The 20,909-nt window shown below is 46.6% G+C and overlaps 1 protein-coding gene across 7 annotated transcripts in view; it reads left to right on the forward strand.

Moving 5' to 3' along the window:
- COBLL1 (cordon-bleu WH2 repeat protein like 1) overlaps positions 1–20,909 on the forward strand; it is a 777,739-nt gene that overhangs the window by 421,356 nt on the left and 335,474 nt on the right. For all 7 annotated transcript variants that reach the window (XM_069616309.1, XM_069616308.1, XM_069616306.1 and 4 more), the window contains one exon: positions 12,356–12,563. In XM_069616309.1, coding sequence (XP_069472410.1) covers positions 12,356–12,563 — 208 coding nt within the window. The remainder of the gene's footprint in view (positions 1–12,355; positions 12,564–20,909) is intronic.

A 20,909-nucleotide genomic window follows, 5' to 3' on the forward strand; every position in this document is an offset into this window, starting at 1 on the left:
TGGCAAGACTCAACATTAAGCATCTCTTACCTCCTCACCAGGCTCACCTTCAAGTGAACAGGTTGCGCAGCACTGCCTGGTCTACTCTGGACTCCTCCCTGGAATCCTGGTTGACGCAGTAGAATCTCGTGAAGGTGTGCGTCGACCTCCATGTCGCAGCCCTGTAGATGTCCAGCAGGGGCACACCTGACAGGAACGCCGTAGTAGCAGCGATCGCTCTGGTTGAATGGGCTCTCGGACGGCCGGGCAACGGTTGGTTTGCCAACCGTTTGACAGTGCATGATGCAGCCAGAGAGCTATCTGGAAATGGAAGCCTTTGAGAGGGCCTTCCCTTGGTTCACATGACCAAAGTTCACAAACAGATGTGATGTCTTCTGAAAACCCTTCGTACGGTCCACGTGGAACTTCTGCGCTCTGGCCACATTCAGCGAGTGCAAAGTCCTCTCAGCCGGCGACAAAGGCGATGGGAAGAAAACGGGTCTGCAGGTTCAGCAATCCCGGGTCGTGATGGAGGATGGCGCCTCCTTCCCTGGCGAGAAGATCCGTGTCCGTCGGCGGTTTGACTAGGGTGGAGGTGCTGACATGTCCAGAAGATCCGGGAACCAGATCTGCTTTGGCCACGCCGGTGCAATGAGGATCATCCTGCACCGGGACCGTCTGAGTTGACAGAGTCGCAGTAGCAACGGCAACAGCAGGAACGCATACAGGAACAGGCCATCCCAGGGGAATGAGAATGCGTCGCCCATGCTCCCCGGCTGGGGAAACCTGCTGGCGAACCTCCGGCACTTGGTGTTCGTCACGAATAGATCGATCTGGGGATTGCCCCATCGTCGGAACAAGAGATCCACTTGATCCTGCCGAAGCTCCCACTCGTGGCAGGAGCACAGCTCCCTGCTGAGTGAGTCGGCAATGGTGTTCTTTATTCCTGCCAGATGGAAGGGTACCAGGAACATCCCATGAGCAATGGCCCAGTGCCACATATCCTGCGCTTCTTTGGATAGGGCTGGGGATCTGGTGCCCCCTTGCTTCCGGATGTAGAACATCGTGGTGGTGTTGTCGTTGAAGACCCTCACCACCTTGCCCTTGAGGGATGGGAGGAACGACGGCTCGGAGCTCCAAGACATTGATGTGTAGTGACCTTCTCTCTGGGAGCCAAAGGCCTCTTGCGTGGATATCTCCGGTGTGTGCTCCCCATCCTTCCAGGGAGGCGTCCGTCGTCACCGTTTCCAGATGTTTCAGGGTCTGGAAGTCCATACCCACTGCTAGATGCGCGCGGTTGCCCCAGCACCGGATCGCTTGGCGGAACGTCTCGTTGAGGGAGATCTTGTCTTCGAAGCTGCCCACTGCTTGCATCCAACAGGCGTCGAGGAACTCCTGCAGTGGCCGCATCCGCAACCTGCATAGGCGCACGAGGTAGATGCACGATGACATGCCGAGTAGGGACTTCATGGACCTCACCCTGGCCATTTCCATAGTCAACAGCCGTTGTACCTTGCCCAGGATGGCCCTTGTCCTTTCCTCCGACGGTGAAGCCTATTGCGCCACTGTGTCGAGTCTGGCTCCCTGGAACAGGGCGTCTTGCGACGGTACCAAGTGGGGTTTCGCAAAGTTGATTGAGAATCCCAGATCTGTGAACAGTCGGACGGTCGCCGCTGTGTGATCGACGGCGAGATCTCTTGACTTTGTTTGGATGAGCCAATCGTCCAGGTAGGGGTATACGTGGATCCCCTGTAGGCGCAGACGAGCCGTCACCAGTGCCAGGCACCTGGTGAAGACCCTCGGCACCGACTCCAAACCGAAGGGTAGGGCCTTGAACTGGTAGTGGCCCCCTTGGACTATGAATCGTAGGAACTTTTGATGTCCTTTGTGTATGGGGATGTGGAAGTAGGCATCCTCCAAGTCCAGCGACGGTAGGAAGTCGCCCTCCTCCAGCTGTCCCAGCACGTGTTGAAGGGTGACCATCCGGAACTTCTGGGACTTGATGTATTTGTTGAGGCGGCGAAGGTCCAGGATGGGTCGCCAACCACCGGTCTTCTTTCAGACGAGGAAGTACCGCAAGTATACTCCGGAGCCCCGGAGTCTCTTTGGGACGAGTTCTATCGCACCCTTTTTTAGCATTGCTCGTACCGCCAGAAGTAGCTGTGGCACGTGGTTTTCCTTCCTGGCCACGGGTGGTTGACGGGGACACTTTCTTTGGAATTCCAGAGTGTGCCCGTGCGCCAGAGCATACAGCACCCAACGGTCGGTGGAGATGGACTCCCACACGCTGATGAATTTCGCCAGCCGGCCACCCACCGGGGTGCTTGGGTTGGGGCCGACGTCACAGCCGGTTCAATCTTGCTTTGCCGAGGCCTTGCCGCCTTGGCCTCCTTGGCGACGATGACAATGTCCTCCGGCCTTGCTGTGGCCTCTGTAGGCCTCCTGCAACGATGAGCGGGCTGCTTGGCGGTACGAGGCGGAACCGCCACCAAATCCTTTGGAGGCACCTTGAGACTTGCCTCCGGAGTTCCAAAAGGACGGCTGTTGTTGATGGAGAGAACCCAAGGCCCGGGCCGTCTCGGGTTCCGCCTTGATGGCCTGCAGTGACTCGTCCACTGCCTTGCCGAACAGGTTGTTCCCCTCGAAGGGCATGTCCAGTACCCTGGTCTGAACATCCTGACGGAAGTCGGTGGCCTTGAGCCAACCGCACCGGCGAAGGCAAACGCTGCTGCCCATCTGGCGAAACCCGGTGTCGCCGATGTCCGTGGCCACCGTGATGGCGTGGTCCAACGCCACCTCGCCTTCCTGTAGGATTTCAAGGGCCTCTGCCCTCTTGTCATCTGGCAGGAAATCCAGGAGGGGAGCGATCTTGAACCACAGCTCCCTGTCGTTGCATGCCACGATCGTGAGCACATTGGCCGCTTTGATGGTCGTTGCCGCCGACGAGATGACTCGCCGTCCCATGGTGTCCAGCTTCTTCCACTCACCGTCCGGTGGGGAAGTGGAAGATGATGCTGTCGCCCCAGCCGATTTCTTCTTGGCTGCCGCGGAGACCACTGAATCCGGGGACGGCTGAGCTCTGAGGCACACTGCGGAATCTGGGACCCGGTACTTCTTCTCATACCGGTCCCTCTTCGCAGGACCCGTGGACGGGTTCTTGAGCAGGGACAGTCCTTTTTCCCAGATGTCGTCCAGTAACGGGACTGAGAGGACGGTCTTCCTCTTGGCCTCCCATCGTTGGTAGAGGAAACCCTCCTTCTGCACTTCGGGACAAAGCTGGAAAAGCTCCGATGCCCTGGCGATCATGGCGTGAAAGGAGCCAATTTCGTCGGGAGGGGAGGCCTGGGCAGGAGGTGATGGGAGATCCGTCCCGTCGTCACCACCACCATTGTCGTCCCTACCCGTCATCGCCGTCTCTGTTCCTGTCTCATCCCTCGGTGGAGGGGAAGGAGGTGAAGGCTGGAAAGGAGGGGGAGGATGGATTCGCCTCTGCTTGTTCGGTGGGATCCCCGACGGCCGAGGCGCCGCTGGATCATCCGCTGGGGGTAAGGGCAACCTTGTCCTTAGCGTACACAGGGTTTGGGATAGCCATCAAGATTGCTCCTGAGTTGTCCTGTAGCATAGGCATCGGTTGCGACGGCTGGGGTGTGGGGTCCTCCGTCTCCTCCGCAGCTCCTCGTCGGCTCCACCGCTGCTCTCTACGTCCGCCTCGTCTGGATCCCTCCCATAGTACCGGACTTCCTCGAACTTCTTCTCCAGTATCTTTTTGACGCTAGCCAGCTCATCTTCGGAGGTGGTATCTGTGTCCGTTATGGCTACTGTGCTCCCCCTTTCTCGTCCCAGTGTTTCACGGGGTCTTCTCGATAGGTTGAAAAGATGATTCCCTCCGGGGTGGCAGGGAAACTCTAGGCCCAGAAGTCGACTCCACTGTGGTAGTCTCCACAGGCTTCGCCAGGGCCACCACGACTCCTACAACCGAGGCCTTTGCCGGGTGAATCAGGGCCTTCACGACCTTGCTCGCATCTGGGGCCTTCACCTTCGGGGGAGGGTCACCACCTCCTCCCCTTGGCTTTCTCCGTCGGGATCGACCGGTGCTTCTCCTGAAGCTTACCCGGGTTCTCCGACTTCCTTTTCCCTGAGCGAGAGCGTTGGCTCGTGGTTGATGGCATCGTGGACATCGCGCCCTGCCTGGCAACCGAGGAGCCCGAACCAATGGCGCTCCTGGTGCCCGCAGACTCGCTGTGCTTTGCCTTTTGTTGGGCCCCCGCCACCAGAGCGCCCTCAAAGGTCTTAGAAGACTGCTCGGACTTCTTCTTCTCACCTGCTGCTGAGCTCTTCCCTTCCAGCCAGTTAGTGAGTCGAGTCTGACGGTCCTTCAATGTCCGGGTGGACATGTTCTTACAGAACGCGCAGTCCTCCTCCACGCAAGACTTGTCGTTGTGAAGGCAGTAGAGGCACCGGGAGTGCTCATCCTCCTTAAAGACATTCTGTGATCCACATCCAGGGCAGTTCCTAAACAGCTTGGATACAGTAGGCGTCGTGTCTCCTGTGTCCTGGGCCATGTCCACGTGGAGTAGGCCTCAAAGATCTTCCGGAATCCTCCAAGAAGAGAAACTCGACGAAAATTTGCCCTTGAGGGGCGTAGAAAAAAATCCAAAACGGGTCCCCATTGATCGGAAGAAGAATCGGTGGAGCTTGAGGCTCGAAATGACCGAAAAATAAGAGTAAACTCTTAGGAAAAAGGCAAAACACAGTAAAACCTTGACAGCTATAGAACGAGGACTCCCAACACTTGAACGTGCGGTAAAAATCTGAAGATGGCTGCAAGAGGAGGGGCTTAGGTAGCGGGCAGTCATTGGCTGGGGGCAGTATGACCCAGAGACCAGTGATTGATTATTAGTAGAAAGACAGTTCAGAAACGAAACTGAAACTCATTTATTCTTTACCGAGGATTCCCAGCCTGACTGGGAATATTCATGAGCATGTGAATCCATGCCAGACCCATGCTGGAGAACAACAGTTACAGGTAAGTAACTCGTTGCTTGCATGGCAGCCTGGACAATCGTACCATCCTTGTAATGGGCTGCTGCCCTTGGTTACGCTCTCACTTCACTTGGGTCATTACTTCAAGTAGTTGGCCAATTACCAGTTTATGAGGGCTGCCAAGGCAGTCAATATCACTGTAGTAGTGGGGGCAGGACATAGTTCTATGGAAGGCCACATTTTTCCTTCAGAGCTTAAGATTCAAGTACTTATCACTTGGGTGCAGTCCTCTAAAATAGGTGTTAACCATGTGGGTCATTGATGGTAACACACATTTTGAGAAGACTGCCAAGAGGATACAGGGGTTGGCAGTGTAAAATTCTGCCACAAGGTTTAGTAAGATTGGCACCCCAACATTGTCATCATCGACCAAGCTCCTGATGTCATCCATCATTATCACCACATGTTCATATCTACTCTGGATGAAATCCTGCTTGAAAAGGATTAAGGCCATTAAAATGTTTACCATAATGCTGGAAATGTGTGGTGGAAACCTTTTCCAGCAGTTTGGCTACTAAGGGACACAACCTGATGGTTCCAACATTTGCAGGGCCAGAGAGATTAAAGTTTGCTTTCTCAGCTAATCAATATACAATAGTATTTTTTATGTGCTGTGGGTGTTTGGAACCCGACAAGAGGGATTAATAACAGTAATAATTACTGTCAGTGGCAATAACACTTGAGGAGCCAGGCAATTTGGCTACAGCCAATCAGTTGGAAGTCCTTCACAGATGGTGGCACAAACCTGTCGAAGGAATGAGGAAAATAGTGAAAGCCTCACTGGTACAAGTATACTAGGCGGGGGTGGAGGGGAGGAGAGGAGGGACAAGTGTGGAGTAGTAAATCACAAAGATCCTTCTGTGACCCTTTGGCTTCATGTAATGGTGAACCTTGCCTGAGTGCCATTATCACGGAAGACGGACATCAGTTAATTCATTCTAATGACGTGTATAAGACATAAGAGTCTTGTGAATGGAGGGGGGAACTCACACGGTGTGTCAGAGAACAGGTGCTATGCAGAGGCGTGCCTCTGGAGCACATACATAATGGAGGGGCGGAGCTATGTTGAGCAGAGGAGCCAGCTTTGACTAGCAGACCAAGAAATCAGCTTGCTAGAGGCTAGACGGCGGGTGCATTTACTGAGCCAGAGCCTCTGTCATGGCGAGACAGAGGACGGAAAGACAACCATCTTCCTGGGTGGCGTAATCTGAAAGAGGAGCCCAGGTTCCCGAGCTCATGCCGATGATCATCTTTCCTACCACTAGAGGCACCGAGGGGGAAGGAGATGCTGCAGACCTGTGGAGGTGAATAAAATACCTGACTGCAGGTTTCCAGGAGTACAGAAACCGATGCAGGTTCGAAACCCAGAGCAAATGTAACAGGCACACAACCCCTTTGAACCAGAGGGAAAACAATACGAACATTGTACTGAAGGGCTGGAATAGTTGCCATTACTAACAAAAGTGATGAGAACATAATGGATCTGCGGCACCTGTAGCCCATAGAGAAAAGGGATACAGACCATGTAATCCAAGGCTGGAATAACCGACAAGGTGCACGAGTTAAGTGAATGAGACAGGCACACAGCGTTACCAAAGAAGAGGTAGGAAAAGATACAGAAACTGTATAAGTTCGAAGTACCCGCCAAGGGTGTCAAGAAAGCACATAATGTGATCCTGTGGTGAGGCTGGGTAAAGGGAAGCAGAATACTCTAAAACACAGACAGTATAGTGCATAAATCGCAGGGAACTGTGTTATTTGACTGAGCAAGACCCTAAGCTAAATTGTACATTGAAAAACAAGACTTTCTAACACAGAGCTAACCGACTTTTGGGAAGTACCAATTCTTCGATGGTGGGAAAGAAAGAAGTATATTTTCAAATTGTCCTGGATAGATTGAAACATTAAGTAAATAAGATACTGTATCCTTATCAGCGAGAGAGGGAAACCCTTACAGAAAATAATTGCTTATTTTTGGAAAGATAATCTATCGAAGTTTAAGTCTGAGATCCAGTCGAATAGAATTGGGCCAACCAGAATTCTATACTGAGCCTAGTAAACGTGCCTCCCTTTTCTTTTGAGTTAGGCATTTTTCTAAAGTGGTAGGGCCTGTAAGCTACTTAGGATCCGGACAGAAGACTTTTCGTTTGGACTTGACAAGCATCCTTTATTTTACTTTTGTTAGTGAGGGAACTTCCCCTCATAGCAATAGGGTTACTTAGGTGTTTTAATTTTTGTTTAAATAAAAACTATGAATAATGATCCCATGGAGTCCGAGTCCTTTTTCTGGTTCACCACAGTCCTTAGAAGAGCTCTTTAAGAATCTGAATCAAGTCCTTCAGTCTATTGCTTGCTGAGATGATTCTGTAATAAGGTAGGATTTTCTTGTTTTGACAATTGCCTTTCATTATTCATGGCAGCTCCTTTCAGAGCTTGATCGTTAAAGGGGAATTTATTGATAGGCCAGATCTTTTTTAGTTCTCTTCTTATCAATTGTTATTATATACTGGTGAAATGTTTCAAGCCAGTGTATGTGCGCATTCTGTCTTCTTTTAGTAGCAAGGGTGCCCACAACTGTTTCACTTAATTGTTTCCATATAATTGGGTATTTGTCTTCTGGTAAAGCAATGTAATAGTGGTAAATTGCTTAGAAAAAGTCCACAAGAGATATTACATTTGTGAACTGCCTGCCACCTGTGCTTTGGAAATGGTGTTGGTTGACAAAGTAATGAGGTTAAACGAGATTGCCATTCTGAAGTGACCTGCCCAAATCTGCACATGTGGAGGACACACAGTAGCCGGGCCATTAAAAGTAAAACATTTGAGTGTGTCCTGTTCTGTGTGGGTGCAAGAACACGATGGGTGAGATTTAGTGAAGACAGGGTCTGCCAAATAAGTTGGGGCCCAGCCTCTCAAAATTCCTCCAGCATGACATGAAAGTCACCAACCACACATGTTATGTTACCAAAATAGCTGTTGCTAAATAGTCATTTAAATAGTCTGCAAAATCATTGTGGGGCAGGAGTGGTCTGTAAGTCCCTAAGATGTGTGAATGCAAATGAGAAGATGTCCCCAATTATATATGTTGGGCTAATTATCCCAGTCATATGAAATATATCTCAATTGTATATTGCTACCCCACTACCAGGCATATTTTGCAACATGGTTTTGCAGCCAGTTGGAGTGAAATCAATTAAGGCTAAACAGGTACTTAACTAAGGCTCTCTAATGCAAATAGTCTAGTGGCGGATCAGCAAATCTATCCTGAATCACAAATCTAACTTTGACTGCAGACATAGAGACGTCTGAATTTAATTTAGCAATTCTTCATATCAAATGATACATGTGGCACTGCTGTAGGGACTGGGCTCTCACAAGTCTATTGTTATGTGTTGAATACACCAGAAGCTCCCCAAAGCAAAATTATATTTTCCAGATAATCAAACTGGGCTCGATCTGAGCAAGTGTTTTGCAATCAGCTGGTTGCTGCATGAAGTTTAGTCAATCTGTTTTTGTCACCCAAGTCCCTGTATATCGAGATCACAATCCACTCAAAATGTTAATAATGGGCCTCTTGCATATCTTGTCATTGCATGACCTGAGCATAAGTTATTCATTGTCAAGGCCTTAGTCATGCATATTAGAAAATGCTTATACATTTTCACATATTAAGCTGGAGGATAAAAAGTTCTTGGGAAATTTCATAATTGTTCCTCGCATGTTTTGTATAGTGATAGCTTTAGAAATCTGTCCACCCATCAGTCAGACCTTTGCTCACATCCCACTGCTGGTGAACCAAACCAGGTGAAAACCTGCATCACTTGTAGTGACTTGGGTATTTCACTTGGTCTTACAAATCTGCGCTGATTTCCTTTTCCCTTTGGGACATTCTGGAAACCTCTCTCTGGCTCTTCATGTCCGAGTCTGTCTTCAGGAGATTTAGTAACCCATGCCATTATCTGCTTGGAAGGCTAAACCTTCAATTATTTAAGGGATAAAAAAAACAATTTCACATAAACTTTATTCTTCTCCTGTGACAGAAAACATCTGGAGAGTATTTTAAGCGGTGCAGCAAAACATGATGCTCCATTAAACCGTAACCCTCAAAAGCGTTTGTTCCTACTTATGAGGGGTTATAAATGTGAGTCGGACAACTTGGTGAAGGTTTTTCACAAGATGACATTTTATTAACTCAAAAGGTTTGGATAAACGCCTCACTATCCCTAACCTAACCATTCCCTGCATATCAAAATAAACTAAAGGAAACACTTATATGTAAATCCAACACATAAAGGAAATATATGGCAATTCAAATATAACTGAAATAACAGATAAGTTCAACACAGACGTAGTAACTGTATATTCTTGAAACCAGAGTCTGATCCCCTTTCCCTGATTCAAAGCAGGATTTGTAATTAAAAGTTTAAAATAAGAATTCTGCTTTGTAACCAAGTTCTAATTATAAAGTTCTTCCTGTTCCAAAATACTTCCACTTGGCTTTAACCAACAGTTCAAATCTTTCTCGCTCCACTTGTAGCAAAGTGTTCAAAACAACCTCTTCTTCTCTGAGAATCAAAACACTTCCACCATTCATCAGTATCAACAGCAATGCTTTGTCAGGAAGATTCCACACAGTGTCAGCAACAATGTTTTCTCAGGATGATTTCACAACAGTTTACAAAATGCGTTTTAGTGGTCTTGCCACTTCTTCTTCTTCACAGCCTTTAACCACAACACAGTACCTAAACGACTTCTTCCTGGTCCCCTAACCCGCCAGGACTATCACTACAAGGTCCCTGCCCTGGTATACTCGCCTGGCAGGACTAAATAGCTCCCAATGCTGCTACACGTATATCTGTGGTAAAGTTCACTTCAAACCATTTGATAGTCATCGACTTTCAACCACCTCAAAAGTTACTACTTCTTCTGGAAGACATGGTGAACTCCCCCCCCCTCCCATTTTCACTTCAAACAATTGTTGACAATGGCTCTCTAGGCCACTTGCTCTTCTTTGGCTTAGACACTACTTGTTGGTGTTTTTTTCAACTATTGCCTCTTCCTCCCTTTGAACATAAAGGTTATAATTAGCTTGCATCAACTTTGCACTCTCTTGGCTTTGGCAATGCTGGTTATTGATCTATTTTAATATTGCCCTCTTTTGGCTTTGGCAATGGTGGTTTTTAGTTTGCTTTAGTATTGCTCTTTGTTGGCTTTGGAAATAGCGTTTGCTTTCAGGGTAACAATTGTAACTTTTCCTTTCTTGTCTGTCCAAAAAGTTCCTATAGTAATTACAGAGCTTACCAAGGTTACCTAATCTTGCTCGCTCTGCTGCCACAGTGCCTTCTGCTTCCTTTGGCCACCTCCTGCACGGCAAGCTCCTTTTGGTTTGCTTCCCCTTGCCCACGCCGGCTGGGAAAGGAGTGTTCCTTGCTCCAGGAGCACTCTGTTGCTCGCCTACCACTGGAGCACGCTTAATCAGGGGGAAAGCATTTCACTATAACGCTTCCCACCACGTAACCACTGCATACAAGGTCATCGGGGGAAACCTTTCCACAACAATGCTTCCTGCCGTGCAACCTCTACATACAAGGCCATTAAAGGTAGAGAACCTCTCGGGACTGACAAACGTTCGATAGACGGCGGCAGCTCTGCCATCTCTGCTTCCCTTCCTCTTCTGATGACACTGCAACGTGGAGTTATGGCAATTACTATTCCTTCTAATTCTTCTGATGGCCTGCACCTGAGGGGGTCTTATATACTCAAAAGTCCCGCTCAGGTGTGGGTCACATTTATGTTGGGAAGTATGATCAGATTGTCCAGCAGGTATTCAGAATGCCTTCTCCTCAGTCAGTGCTTTTTAGTCGCACAGGCACCTCTTCTGTCTCTTTATGGCTCCAATTGTCTACACCCTGCTTCTCCTCTCTCGTCCTTGTTTTCATCTGTTTTTGCCTCCTCCTTTGTATTTCTTCTCAGCCTCACTGTTTAAAACCAACCCAACTACTCAGCCATTCGTGGGATTTCCTTCATGGGACCTGTTGATTAGGCTTCCCTGAACATCTCTTGTAACTATATTTGCATGTCCATTAGTGGCTGAACTGTGCCACACATCATCTCAGTTTCTCTGGCCCTCACTCGGGCATCTTTGTGTGCACGCCCTCGCTGATAGCAAGTTTTTGTCTGGCATCTGTCTCATAGTCAGTGAGTTAGCCATGCCAATCTGGCTCAGAGGCTCCTTTTGTTTTTAGTGGCAAGCCTTGAGAATGGCTCTTCGCTGTCTTGCTGGGCGTTACTTTTCATCATCATCTTTTTCTATTCAATACCCCTAGCGTTATCAATGTCCATTTGCACAGAGCTCCTTCACTGAGCTATGGCTCATGTTGTCTCTGCCATTGCAGGCCTCTCGGCTTCTGTTTGGCATTTCTGACACGCGCTAAGTGCTCTGGAACACCATACTCTCTGGGATCATTTGCATTTTGAATTGCCTGTGGTTCTGCTGGACTGATCAAATGATCAGAGTTCTGGCAGAAACTGTTAATCTCGTCGTTGCGTAGGGTCTAATGCTGGAACTTTGCCACATTACATTTGAAACTGCATTTTCCTTCACCTAATAAGGGATGTGCCATTCAACTACTCTAGAAGGTGTACAATTAAATACCCAATCAAAAATTGAACGTTTTTAATATTTCCAGGTTTGGGAAATCCATGGAATTTATTATTATTTTTTTGGTATGACAATACTGTGTTTCAATTCATATAGGAAACATATGGTTCTGCTGAAACATATATGCCATTTGTAGGTAATATGATAGATGGAAGTGGGTCCGTGTTAATAAAGTTTAATGGGGAATGTGATGATGACTTTTGGCTCTGGGGTGTGCAAACATATTTTGAAAACAAACGTTAATGTCTTATGTATGCTTTCCAGAATATCACAATGTATAATTACTTTATATTTTACTTTTCCAATGTATTAGCATGGTCTTTGAGGTTAAACACATTGTTTTTACAATATATATTTAGTGACATAACCTGCTGATGTGCAAAGAAATTCAGGATCCATGGAGTTTGCTGTTTGTTAAAGTTGCAACAATTGAACAATCCTAAATTAATGACTTCATTCTCTTTAAATACAGTCCACTATATTTTAGTCTTCAAAGGGCGTTCACAGATGCAAATCATGCTGAGCAGTTTAGGTCACTGTGAACAAAGGTTTTCCTGAAATCTGTTAACGGCCATTCAGTGTTTAATGTAACCCTATTGCATTAGGGCTAAAACAATACTACACCAGGAGACAGATATTGTAACTATTGTTATACGTTGTTTTTCTTCACAGCAAACCCATGATGGACTTGTTGATTTTCCTTTGTGCACAATACCATTTAAATCCCTCTGCGTATACAATAGACCTGGTTTCAGAAGACAAAAGTCAAGTTAAATTTAAGCCTAACACACCGCTCGGAATGCTTGATGTGGAAAAGGTTATTTTAAAGCCCAAGAATGCGGATGACAAAAACAAAAAACCTGTTCCTTTGATCCCTGAGGTGAGAGCATGATTTTTCTTTGAACTGTATCTAGAAATGCACTGAAGCGAGAAATGTTGCTTTTAAATCCGACTCTTCTCAGTATTATTAAATTGTTAGTTCATTTAAACCTGTAATTTGTTTCTAATAAGATGGCATTGCTTTTTAATATTCATCCCCTGCAAATGGTGCCTGTATTTATGTATCTAAAACAATATCCTGATATTATTAAGTGATTGTTTATGTAGCAGTGTCACCTAATTCCTTAAAGCACTTTCATACCCTGTGTTACTGTAGCTCTGGTTTTACCAGTGTTGGCCATCGCCTCTAGGCCAGGGTGGGACCAATTACCAGCCCCCTCCCCATAGAACAACTGCAACGAGAGAGGAGCTTGGCAACTTGCAAACAAAACATTATGTTAAACCCACCCAAGACAACAGGAGATGGACTACCCCCTTGTTCTTACCTATCATATGCATTGACACCCCTTCATATAAGACACCAGGATGGATTTTTGAAGTCACAACAGGGACTCCCCTTTTATTAATAACCATCAACTATAAACTTTAACAAAGTTGACCCTTAAACTCCTTTATGTCTCTTACCCTGGCGCGATTATCCTTATATGGATCTGCCCTGCTAGCTCACTTTCCCTGAAAGGGGTCATGGTGGTACGGGCAAGGTGAACTGATGGGGCAAGACTCCCCCTATATGCCAGACAACTGACCCGAAAAGTGGGGTCAGAGGATGGCCTCTGACCGCCATCTGCACTTACCAACCCCCCACCAGGGTACTTGTCCTCAACCTTATTGTCCTTAGCTCCCTCCCACCATAACCAAAACCCAACGTACATACCCACATATAACTATATACATATGTATAGCTAAACCTAAATAACTATACATATTGGTAATTAATTAATATATAAATACATAAATATTCCCATTATGTATCCTGAGATGTGACTGCTGCAGTCAGCCAAACACACCCCAGTGGCCATTCAGGTCTTTCAGGGTAGGGCACAGTACCTTCAATTGATTTTGTTTTAGATTGGGGGCAGGTCCTGCCCCTCCATGCTGCTTTGGAGGGGCTAGCCAGTCCCTGCTGCTGGCTGATTGATGGTGATGCCCTGTGCCCTTGTCGGGGACAGGTGCTGTCGGCACCATGCAGGACTGGGCCTGTTTAATCTTTAATGCAGAATCCTGTGCCACACATGGTGTGCCACTATCAACACCACCAGCTCAGCGGGATCCTTTCCTCTTTGTTGTGCCTCCTTCCACTTGGGAGATGGTTCACTCACTGCTGCTAGCACAGTAGATTTTTTCTTATGCATGGTGGCCTGTTTTCACTGAGGGTGTTGTGCACTCACCATCGCAAGTGGCACACACTTCACTTTCAGGTGGTGCCCTGTTGCCATGGGAAGACACATTCACTGCCAAGATTGTTTGCAACAACACACTCCCCTTGGGGAGTTTGAGGATGTTGGTGGCAGGACCTGCCCACTCTGTCATAGTGCCTCTGCGCTGTTGACAAGCAGCCCCATCACAGTCCTTCCCATGCTCCAGCACAGCAGAAGCCTCGCTATCGAGTCTTCACTCGGCCATCATGAAGACGCAGTTTCGGACATCTTATCTTCAGCAGCCCGCCCACCTGTCTCTGGGCAGGCTGATCTCACCTGCTGCACTCCTTCTGGCTCCCAGATTGCTACAGGTTTATATGGCTTGACAGCAGTGATTTTCTGTTCCCTCCCCGATTGGACACATCGATGGGCCGACATCCCTTGGGACATGCTGCCTGCTCTGGCCTGCCCTGCTCTTGTTGGCAGGCTGAGTGAACCTGTTTTACACTTGGGCAGTACTGCAAACACAGCCCAGGGCTCAAACCTGCTAGTCTGGCTTAGTCTGGTCCCTGGGCAGGCCCACATGGCTGCAGGCACTTTGACAGCCAGGCTGCATGGCGCATGCAGTCCGGGGATCGCAGTTAGTGCCCATCTACTGGTGTGGCTGAACAATACAGTCCATTGTGACTTGTGTGACAAGGCCAGTACCCTGCCTTGTCAAGAGGAGATGTGAACGCCACTCAGCCGAATGTGGGAGACCTAACAGGGAGAAACACAGAGCCAGTCATACCCCTAAGGTGGACGGTGGCAGGTCATAGAGTCCCATTTCCTATGCCCCCAGTGGCAGTCTTTTTCTGAGCATTCCACATTTGTTTCAAGCCAGTGTTTTCTTGTTCCTCATTGTGACATCCCAACCCAAAGAGGGACCGGTAAGGAGCATCTGACTAAGAGCAGTGAACCAGCTCTGTTCACCAGCCAACTGTGAACCAACTACCATTATCCAGCTGCCTGGGATTCCATGATCCACTGTCAGCAGCGGGAGACCAGTGTAGAGAGAGGAGAGTCACAGTGCCACTACTTCACGGCTAACAGGTAAGCCGCGTGGTGCTGCTTTAGTGTTGTGGCACAAAATGCCAAGGAGTTCCTATTGGACTAGTATTGGTACATTTGTTTCTGAAGCTTGTGAATCTGCTTATATTCACATGCTTTGCACAGTCTGCCATGTAGTGATTGGCTCAGAATATAACATTTGATTTTTGAAGTAAACAAAAGGGCATCAACAAGGGCTTTCACTATCCTATGTTTACACGTACCTATGATCTCTCAGGCGTCAATGTTTTTAGATTGTTTTTTCCACCATCGGTTGCCAGCAAAGCTTGTTTCAAGATTTTCTGGCCGTTGCATGACTTCGACACTGAAGCCAGACGATTAACTCCTTCGACTCGGCCACGACACAAAGAGGCGTCCAGTAGGGCAGGTGGGGAATAGAACTAGATATACATTGTCTATTTTACATGAAGGCCTGGAGAATGTCTTTGTCTACATTTCTCAAATCAGTCCCCGATGCCCATGTGGAGAATACATCCTTTAAATTCTGCCCACAGTGTAATTCTAAATTTTCCTGGTGAGAGAGACACGCACAGGGTGTGTAACAACTGTCTCCTTAGGGACCACACAGAGGACTTCAGCCGGGTTTGCCAACAATTCAAACTGAAGACTTCTGCGAGTTCTGTCAAAAGCTTTGGGCATACCACGCCATGCATACAGATTCAGAGACTGGTGAGTCCGACACTCAGACTATGGAATTCGTGATCGGGGATTGAGAAACTGGGGTCAAACCCTGAACTCCAAAGCTGAGCATTGAGGCGCCTTTCAAGAAAGTGCTGCTGCAGATCTCCAGCTCTGACGGCTGTTATTGGAGTTTTCCTAAAGTCCTACTGACAGTAAGACTTTAGCAAGCTATCCCAGTGGTTTGTAGATCCCCAACTCTTAGTATCAGTCCATACCAGCTCAGGACCTTGGTTGTGTGGCAGAGCAGTCAGGCTTAGCTTAAGAGGAAGATATGAGCTGTAGGTAAGTACTCTGAATCTTAGCTAGACAGGCACAGCAAAAAAGCACTTATATGTATAATTATATAAAAGATATATATTTATTATATTTACACCAGAATCACTTTAAATACTTCATACGGTAATGGTAGAACACTTAGGAATTCTAGATCATACACTTCAAATGGCACTTTCACTTTTGTGTTTGTTCACGGTTACATTTGTAGCAACGTTCTAGGGAAAAGACAAGGTTATCGTATCATCAGTTATTGCGCACTCACACGGTTTTCAACAGGTTTTACGGTAATGCATTTACTCTGCAAACACGCATAGAAAGTCACTTAAAGGGAGGAAAATAAGTGGTTAGTGCAACATGAGCTTAGTTCAAGGTTTTAGAGATGGTTTCTTCGCCAGGCAAGTCTTTGAAGTCCAAAAACGCAACCCTAGCTAAAGACAGTTCGGAGAGGGCTTTTGAAGTCTTGGCAAACAGCGAATAATGAAGTGCCCCTATGGATTTATTCGTGTCTAAAGTTATTGAAATAGCAAGTTAACAACTAACATCGGAGACCGAGAAACAGACTTGTAAAGGGGACACAGTCAGCAGCTTGGTTCTGAGGTAAGAAGGGGTTTGCCCAGGCACCTCTAGGTGTACTCCAATGCTCTGGAGCGACTTCTCGGAATCAGGTAAGGAATTCCCTTTTCCCCAAAGTACCTTGAGTTTGAAGAAAGTTTTTGTGTTGACTCGTCTACGATGTGGCAGCTCTGGGCCCGACCTCTGGATTCCTTGGTCTGGTGACGAAAGGCAGGACAATGAACAATGTCTTCCAGCTGCAGTCATTAGGGAGAACCTGTGGCACGACTTTCAGCAACTTCTTGGTTCACTCTGCGGTTTTGACGCCTTTTCAGCAGCACCAATAAAAGAACACTGATCGCCGAGTCAATCTTTGCTTTCTGCAGTACCACACTCTGGTGAGGGGGTCTGGGCGAGTTCGATCAGATCTCTGGAGTGTCCTTACGGGCTCAGCACAGGTTTGGATGGATTCGGCCTTTCTGTGATGATGCACACAAAATGGGCAGCAGGTCTCCTGGCATTGGGGTTCCGCATCTCTCGAAACTCCTAGGACCCCGGGAGATGGCTGTTCCAGAACAGCGTCATAAAAATGGGAGGAGCCGGAGAGAGGGAGAGGGCTTCCTGGGAGTTTCAAACCAGATGGGCGCGGGGGTCTGACACTTGTGAACACGGGAAAGATCAGATGTACGGAAGAGCAGCAGAGGACAGGGACACGAGATGCCCTGTGTAACGAACAGACAACCAAGAACCTGCAAGGTGCAGTCAAGTCCAGTAGGGACGCACAGAAGCGAAGCAGTAAACCCAACTGGAGCAGATACCGCTTACGAGCCGAAACCGAGTCAGAGGAGGGATTCTCTTGGAACAGTAAGGAGGCCCAGCTGGGGACAGAGAAGAAAGTCTAATGCAAGCTAATACCACTTACCTAAAAACATGTGCAAAGGTGTGTAAAGCACAGTATCATCAGAGAGACCAAGACATCCGGACAAGGAGGAGAGAAAACAAGGATTAAGGTGGGGACCCGGAGGCAGGAGACCTGGGGAACCAAACAAATCTAATATATGGCACAGTTATAATCGTAACCAGAAGAGGGATGAACATGATGATTGGGGCAATCATCCTCATCCCAGTGAGAGGCACAAAAGTTACGGGCAACATAGTTGCTCACCTAGCTAATCACATCTAATTAAATACTCGACCTAGTAGTACATCAAGTGAAGTAAAGAGTGATGAATATTACTGGGCTCATTTCACTCGTCCCAGTAATACATCAAGTGAACCGTAGAGTGAGAATTACTACTGGGCTCATCCTACTCATCCCAGTAACAAAACAAGTGAACAAGAAAGTGGAAATCATTACTGGGTTCACCCTATTCGTCCCAGTGAGAGAAAAAGTGAACAAAAAACTGAATCTTTATCACAAGTGTTTTACTCGTCTTGGTGAGAGGAAGAGTATTGATAACGTTAACAAAAAGAAGGTTGACCATATTTCTGAGAAGATGAGTGTAATATCCAAAGAAGAGAAACTTTCAAAGATATTTGTTAGTCACAATTGTAAGAACACCAAAGACATGGTAAAGTGAGTATATTAAGAAAGCAGGATAAGGGGAATCCAGAGATTTGGAAAAGTCCCCTAACAGAACTGAATGCTCCGAGGCAACAAATAGCTTACCCTAACAGAAGAGAATGCTCTGAGGCAACAAATAGCTTACAAACTATCAGAAGATTACATTTTAAGGCTGAGGAAGTAATTCCCCTGGACTTGTTTAGTATTACATGTGGGTTAGAGTAGCACCTTAGTTTCGGGCCGAGTACAGACTTCTACTTTTGGACTTCAATACTGATAACAAGCACCCTAGTTTGTTTTGTTAGGCAAGGACATTGATAGAGTAGGGATAGTGAGACATGTTTCTTATTTAAAATAAAATATCATTAAGAATGACAACAGTAATGCTAATTGTGACAATATGGGCCAGACAGACCTGGTACTCTCCCTTTTTAAAGATGGTGAGTCAACTATTGCTTAAAGTACACCGGCTACACCACCTGCTTACACAACAAGGAAAACTGACCCTCCCTGCCCACAGATATTGAACTTGACCTCATGGCTCTTCAAACTATAGAATTGGCCATCTACAATTACCTCCAAGATGCATGGGTATACTTAATGAGGCACTGTGAGGGCATCTTGGAGTAAGACACAGACAACCGATTCAAAGTTCAAAGCAAACACTTTTATTAATTCAAATTCTGGGATGGAAAATACCTATCCTGCCCTATACCATGGTGGGGTTTCCCTAACAAACCAAAAATAAGGCAAGTCAAAGTCAACAAGTTCAATTTAGGAATCTGTCTGTGTACAATACCTATATTTGCCTTCAAAATTAATCATATACAAAGTGTAGGGATGTCAGTAACCCCCAAAATAGTGTTCAGTATAAAGTTTGGAACTTGGTTCAGCTAGCACCTTTCTTTTCAGCTCCCTTCCTCAAGTATAAAGCAGTTCTTATAAAAAGTCTTAGTATGACGTTGAGTTTCAAAGTAATCTAGGTTTTGCCCAATGCTCAGGGTTCCCATCCCCAAGTTCCAAAACACAGTTCAAAACACAAAATATCCTGAGGCTCCATCCTCAGGACAAATAAACAGTTTGAATCTCAGGGATCCCTTCCCCAAGACACAATTTCTATTATGCATTGCTAGGAGGGTGTTTCCTGAATGTTCTGTGCCACGCTTGCACCCTCTGCTTATTACTGGTCTTTGTACCACAAAAGGTTTTATTTGAAGTTGACAGCTCAGTTAAATTCACCTTTTTTAAAGTTGTTCAATTAAATGTACCTTTTTAAAGTACACTTACCAAAGTTCCATTCACTTTGGGAGGAAATAATGCACATTGGATTTGCTAGTCAGGTTAAAGGTGCACTCACTTTATAGTTCATTATTCATTCGCTTCTTTGTAATAATGCTTAATTGTTCGGTCGAAATGACATAATTTAAAGTTGCTTGCAATGTGAGCTTCCTTCACTTTAGGATTTAGTATACAGTGAGGTGTGTGAAAAAAGCTTAATTTCTCTTATTTTCTCCATAAGAACGTATTTTCCTTCAGTGCGGTATTCAAAATGGTGCAGATTTATGGTTTAAATACTCTTTTCCGTTTGGCACTTGAGTAAGGTGTAAAGATTGCAAGGTATTGTCCTTGTTCAATTGGTTATGTATTGTAACTTGTCTTTATAATTGACCTTTATATGTGCCCAGCATTTGGAGACCTTCGACAATGTGCTTTCATCTGCACGCGACCACTCCGTAACAAAGTATTCACTTTGCTTTTACAAGTTAAATAGTCTTAATGTTTCATCGGTTCATAAGGATTCTAATCGGAGACCTTTGAAAAAGTGCCTTTCATTCACGCGAACACTCTGATACAAAATTTCCTTCAAACACTCACATACCGGGTTGCGTTGAGTTCCTGCAGCAAAGATCTTCCAGCCTTCAGGTCTTTGCCTTAGGGCTCCACCTCCTGCCCTTCAGGCACTAGAACAACCACCTTGAGCAATAAGAAAAGGGGCAGCTTTCCAGCACAGCTCCCCTTTCATGCTGCTGTTTGTTCCACAGAGCCCCAGCCCCAGGGCCCCTCCTCTCTGAACCATAAGCGTGATGCACATAGAGAGCTCCTCACTGTTCTTCTTGGCCTTTCTGCTGCTGCAAATTCACAGCCACTGCTCCTGTCACAATTCCCTTTCTTACATTCATTTGGTGGGTCTTTTTTTTTTTTTACTTTTTGTAGTCATCTATAAAGAATGTAGGAGAGTTGATTTGTAATACCCCATAAAGACAGGGGGTGGGTTGGTTTGGTCATTCCTAGGGAAAGGGGGTACCATGTCTCTCCCAAGTGTATCTCACTACCAGTCCCCACAGACCCTCCACCCAGGTGATACTCCCTCACGTGTACACCCCCCAAGGTCTGGATTCAGGAGTGATGGCCTTTCCCTGTACAGAGGATCCATGGGGGAATAGGAGTGAGAGCACCCTCGGGTTTCTCACAGCATGACAAATTAATACAAGTCATTGGGCCTCATTACGAATACGGAGTGCAGGAAATAATGGAAGTAACGCAGTGGTAACTCAATTACCACTGCATAATGCTGCACTGCCGTACTACACCTTTGGAAAAACCTCCAGCAAAATGGATGCAGTATTGCTGCTGCCTTACCGCCAAAAACATTTCGGCAGAATTTCACAAGACATAAGCCAATTCTTTGTATTATTTGTGTCTTTTGCTACTGGTAGGGAGGGTGACTATATCACCAAGGCAACAATCTCTATATGGATTGTCAAGTGCACACAACGTTGATACTGACTTGCAAATAAAACATTACCTTTCAAATCTAGGGCTCATTCTAAATGCGGCACCCTTG

Source organism: Ambystoma mexicanum, chromosome 9 (genome assembly GCF_040938575.1).
Source record: "Ambystoma mexicanum isolate Mex_15411 chromosome 9, UKY_AmexF1_1, whole genome shotgun sequence".
Classification (NCBI taxonomy): domain Eukaryota; kingdom Metazoa; phylum Chordata; class Amphibia; order Caudata; family Ambystomatidae; genus Ambystoma; species Ambystoma mexicanum.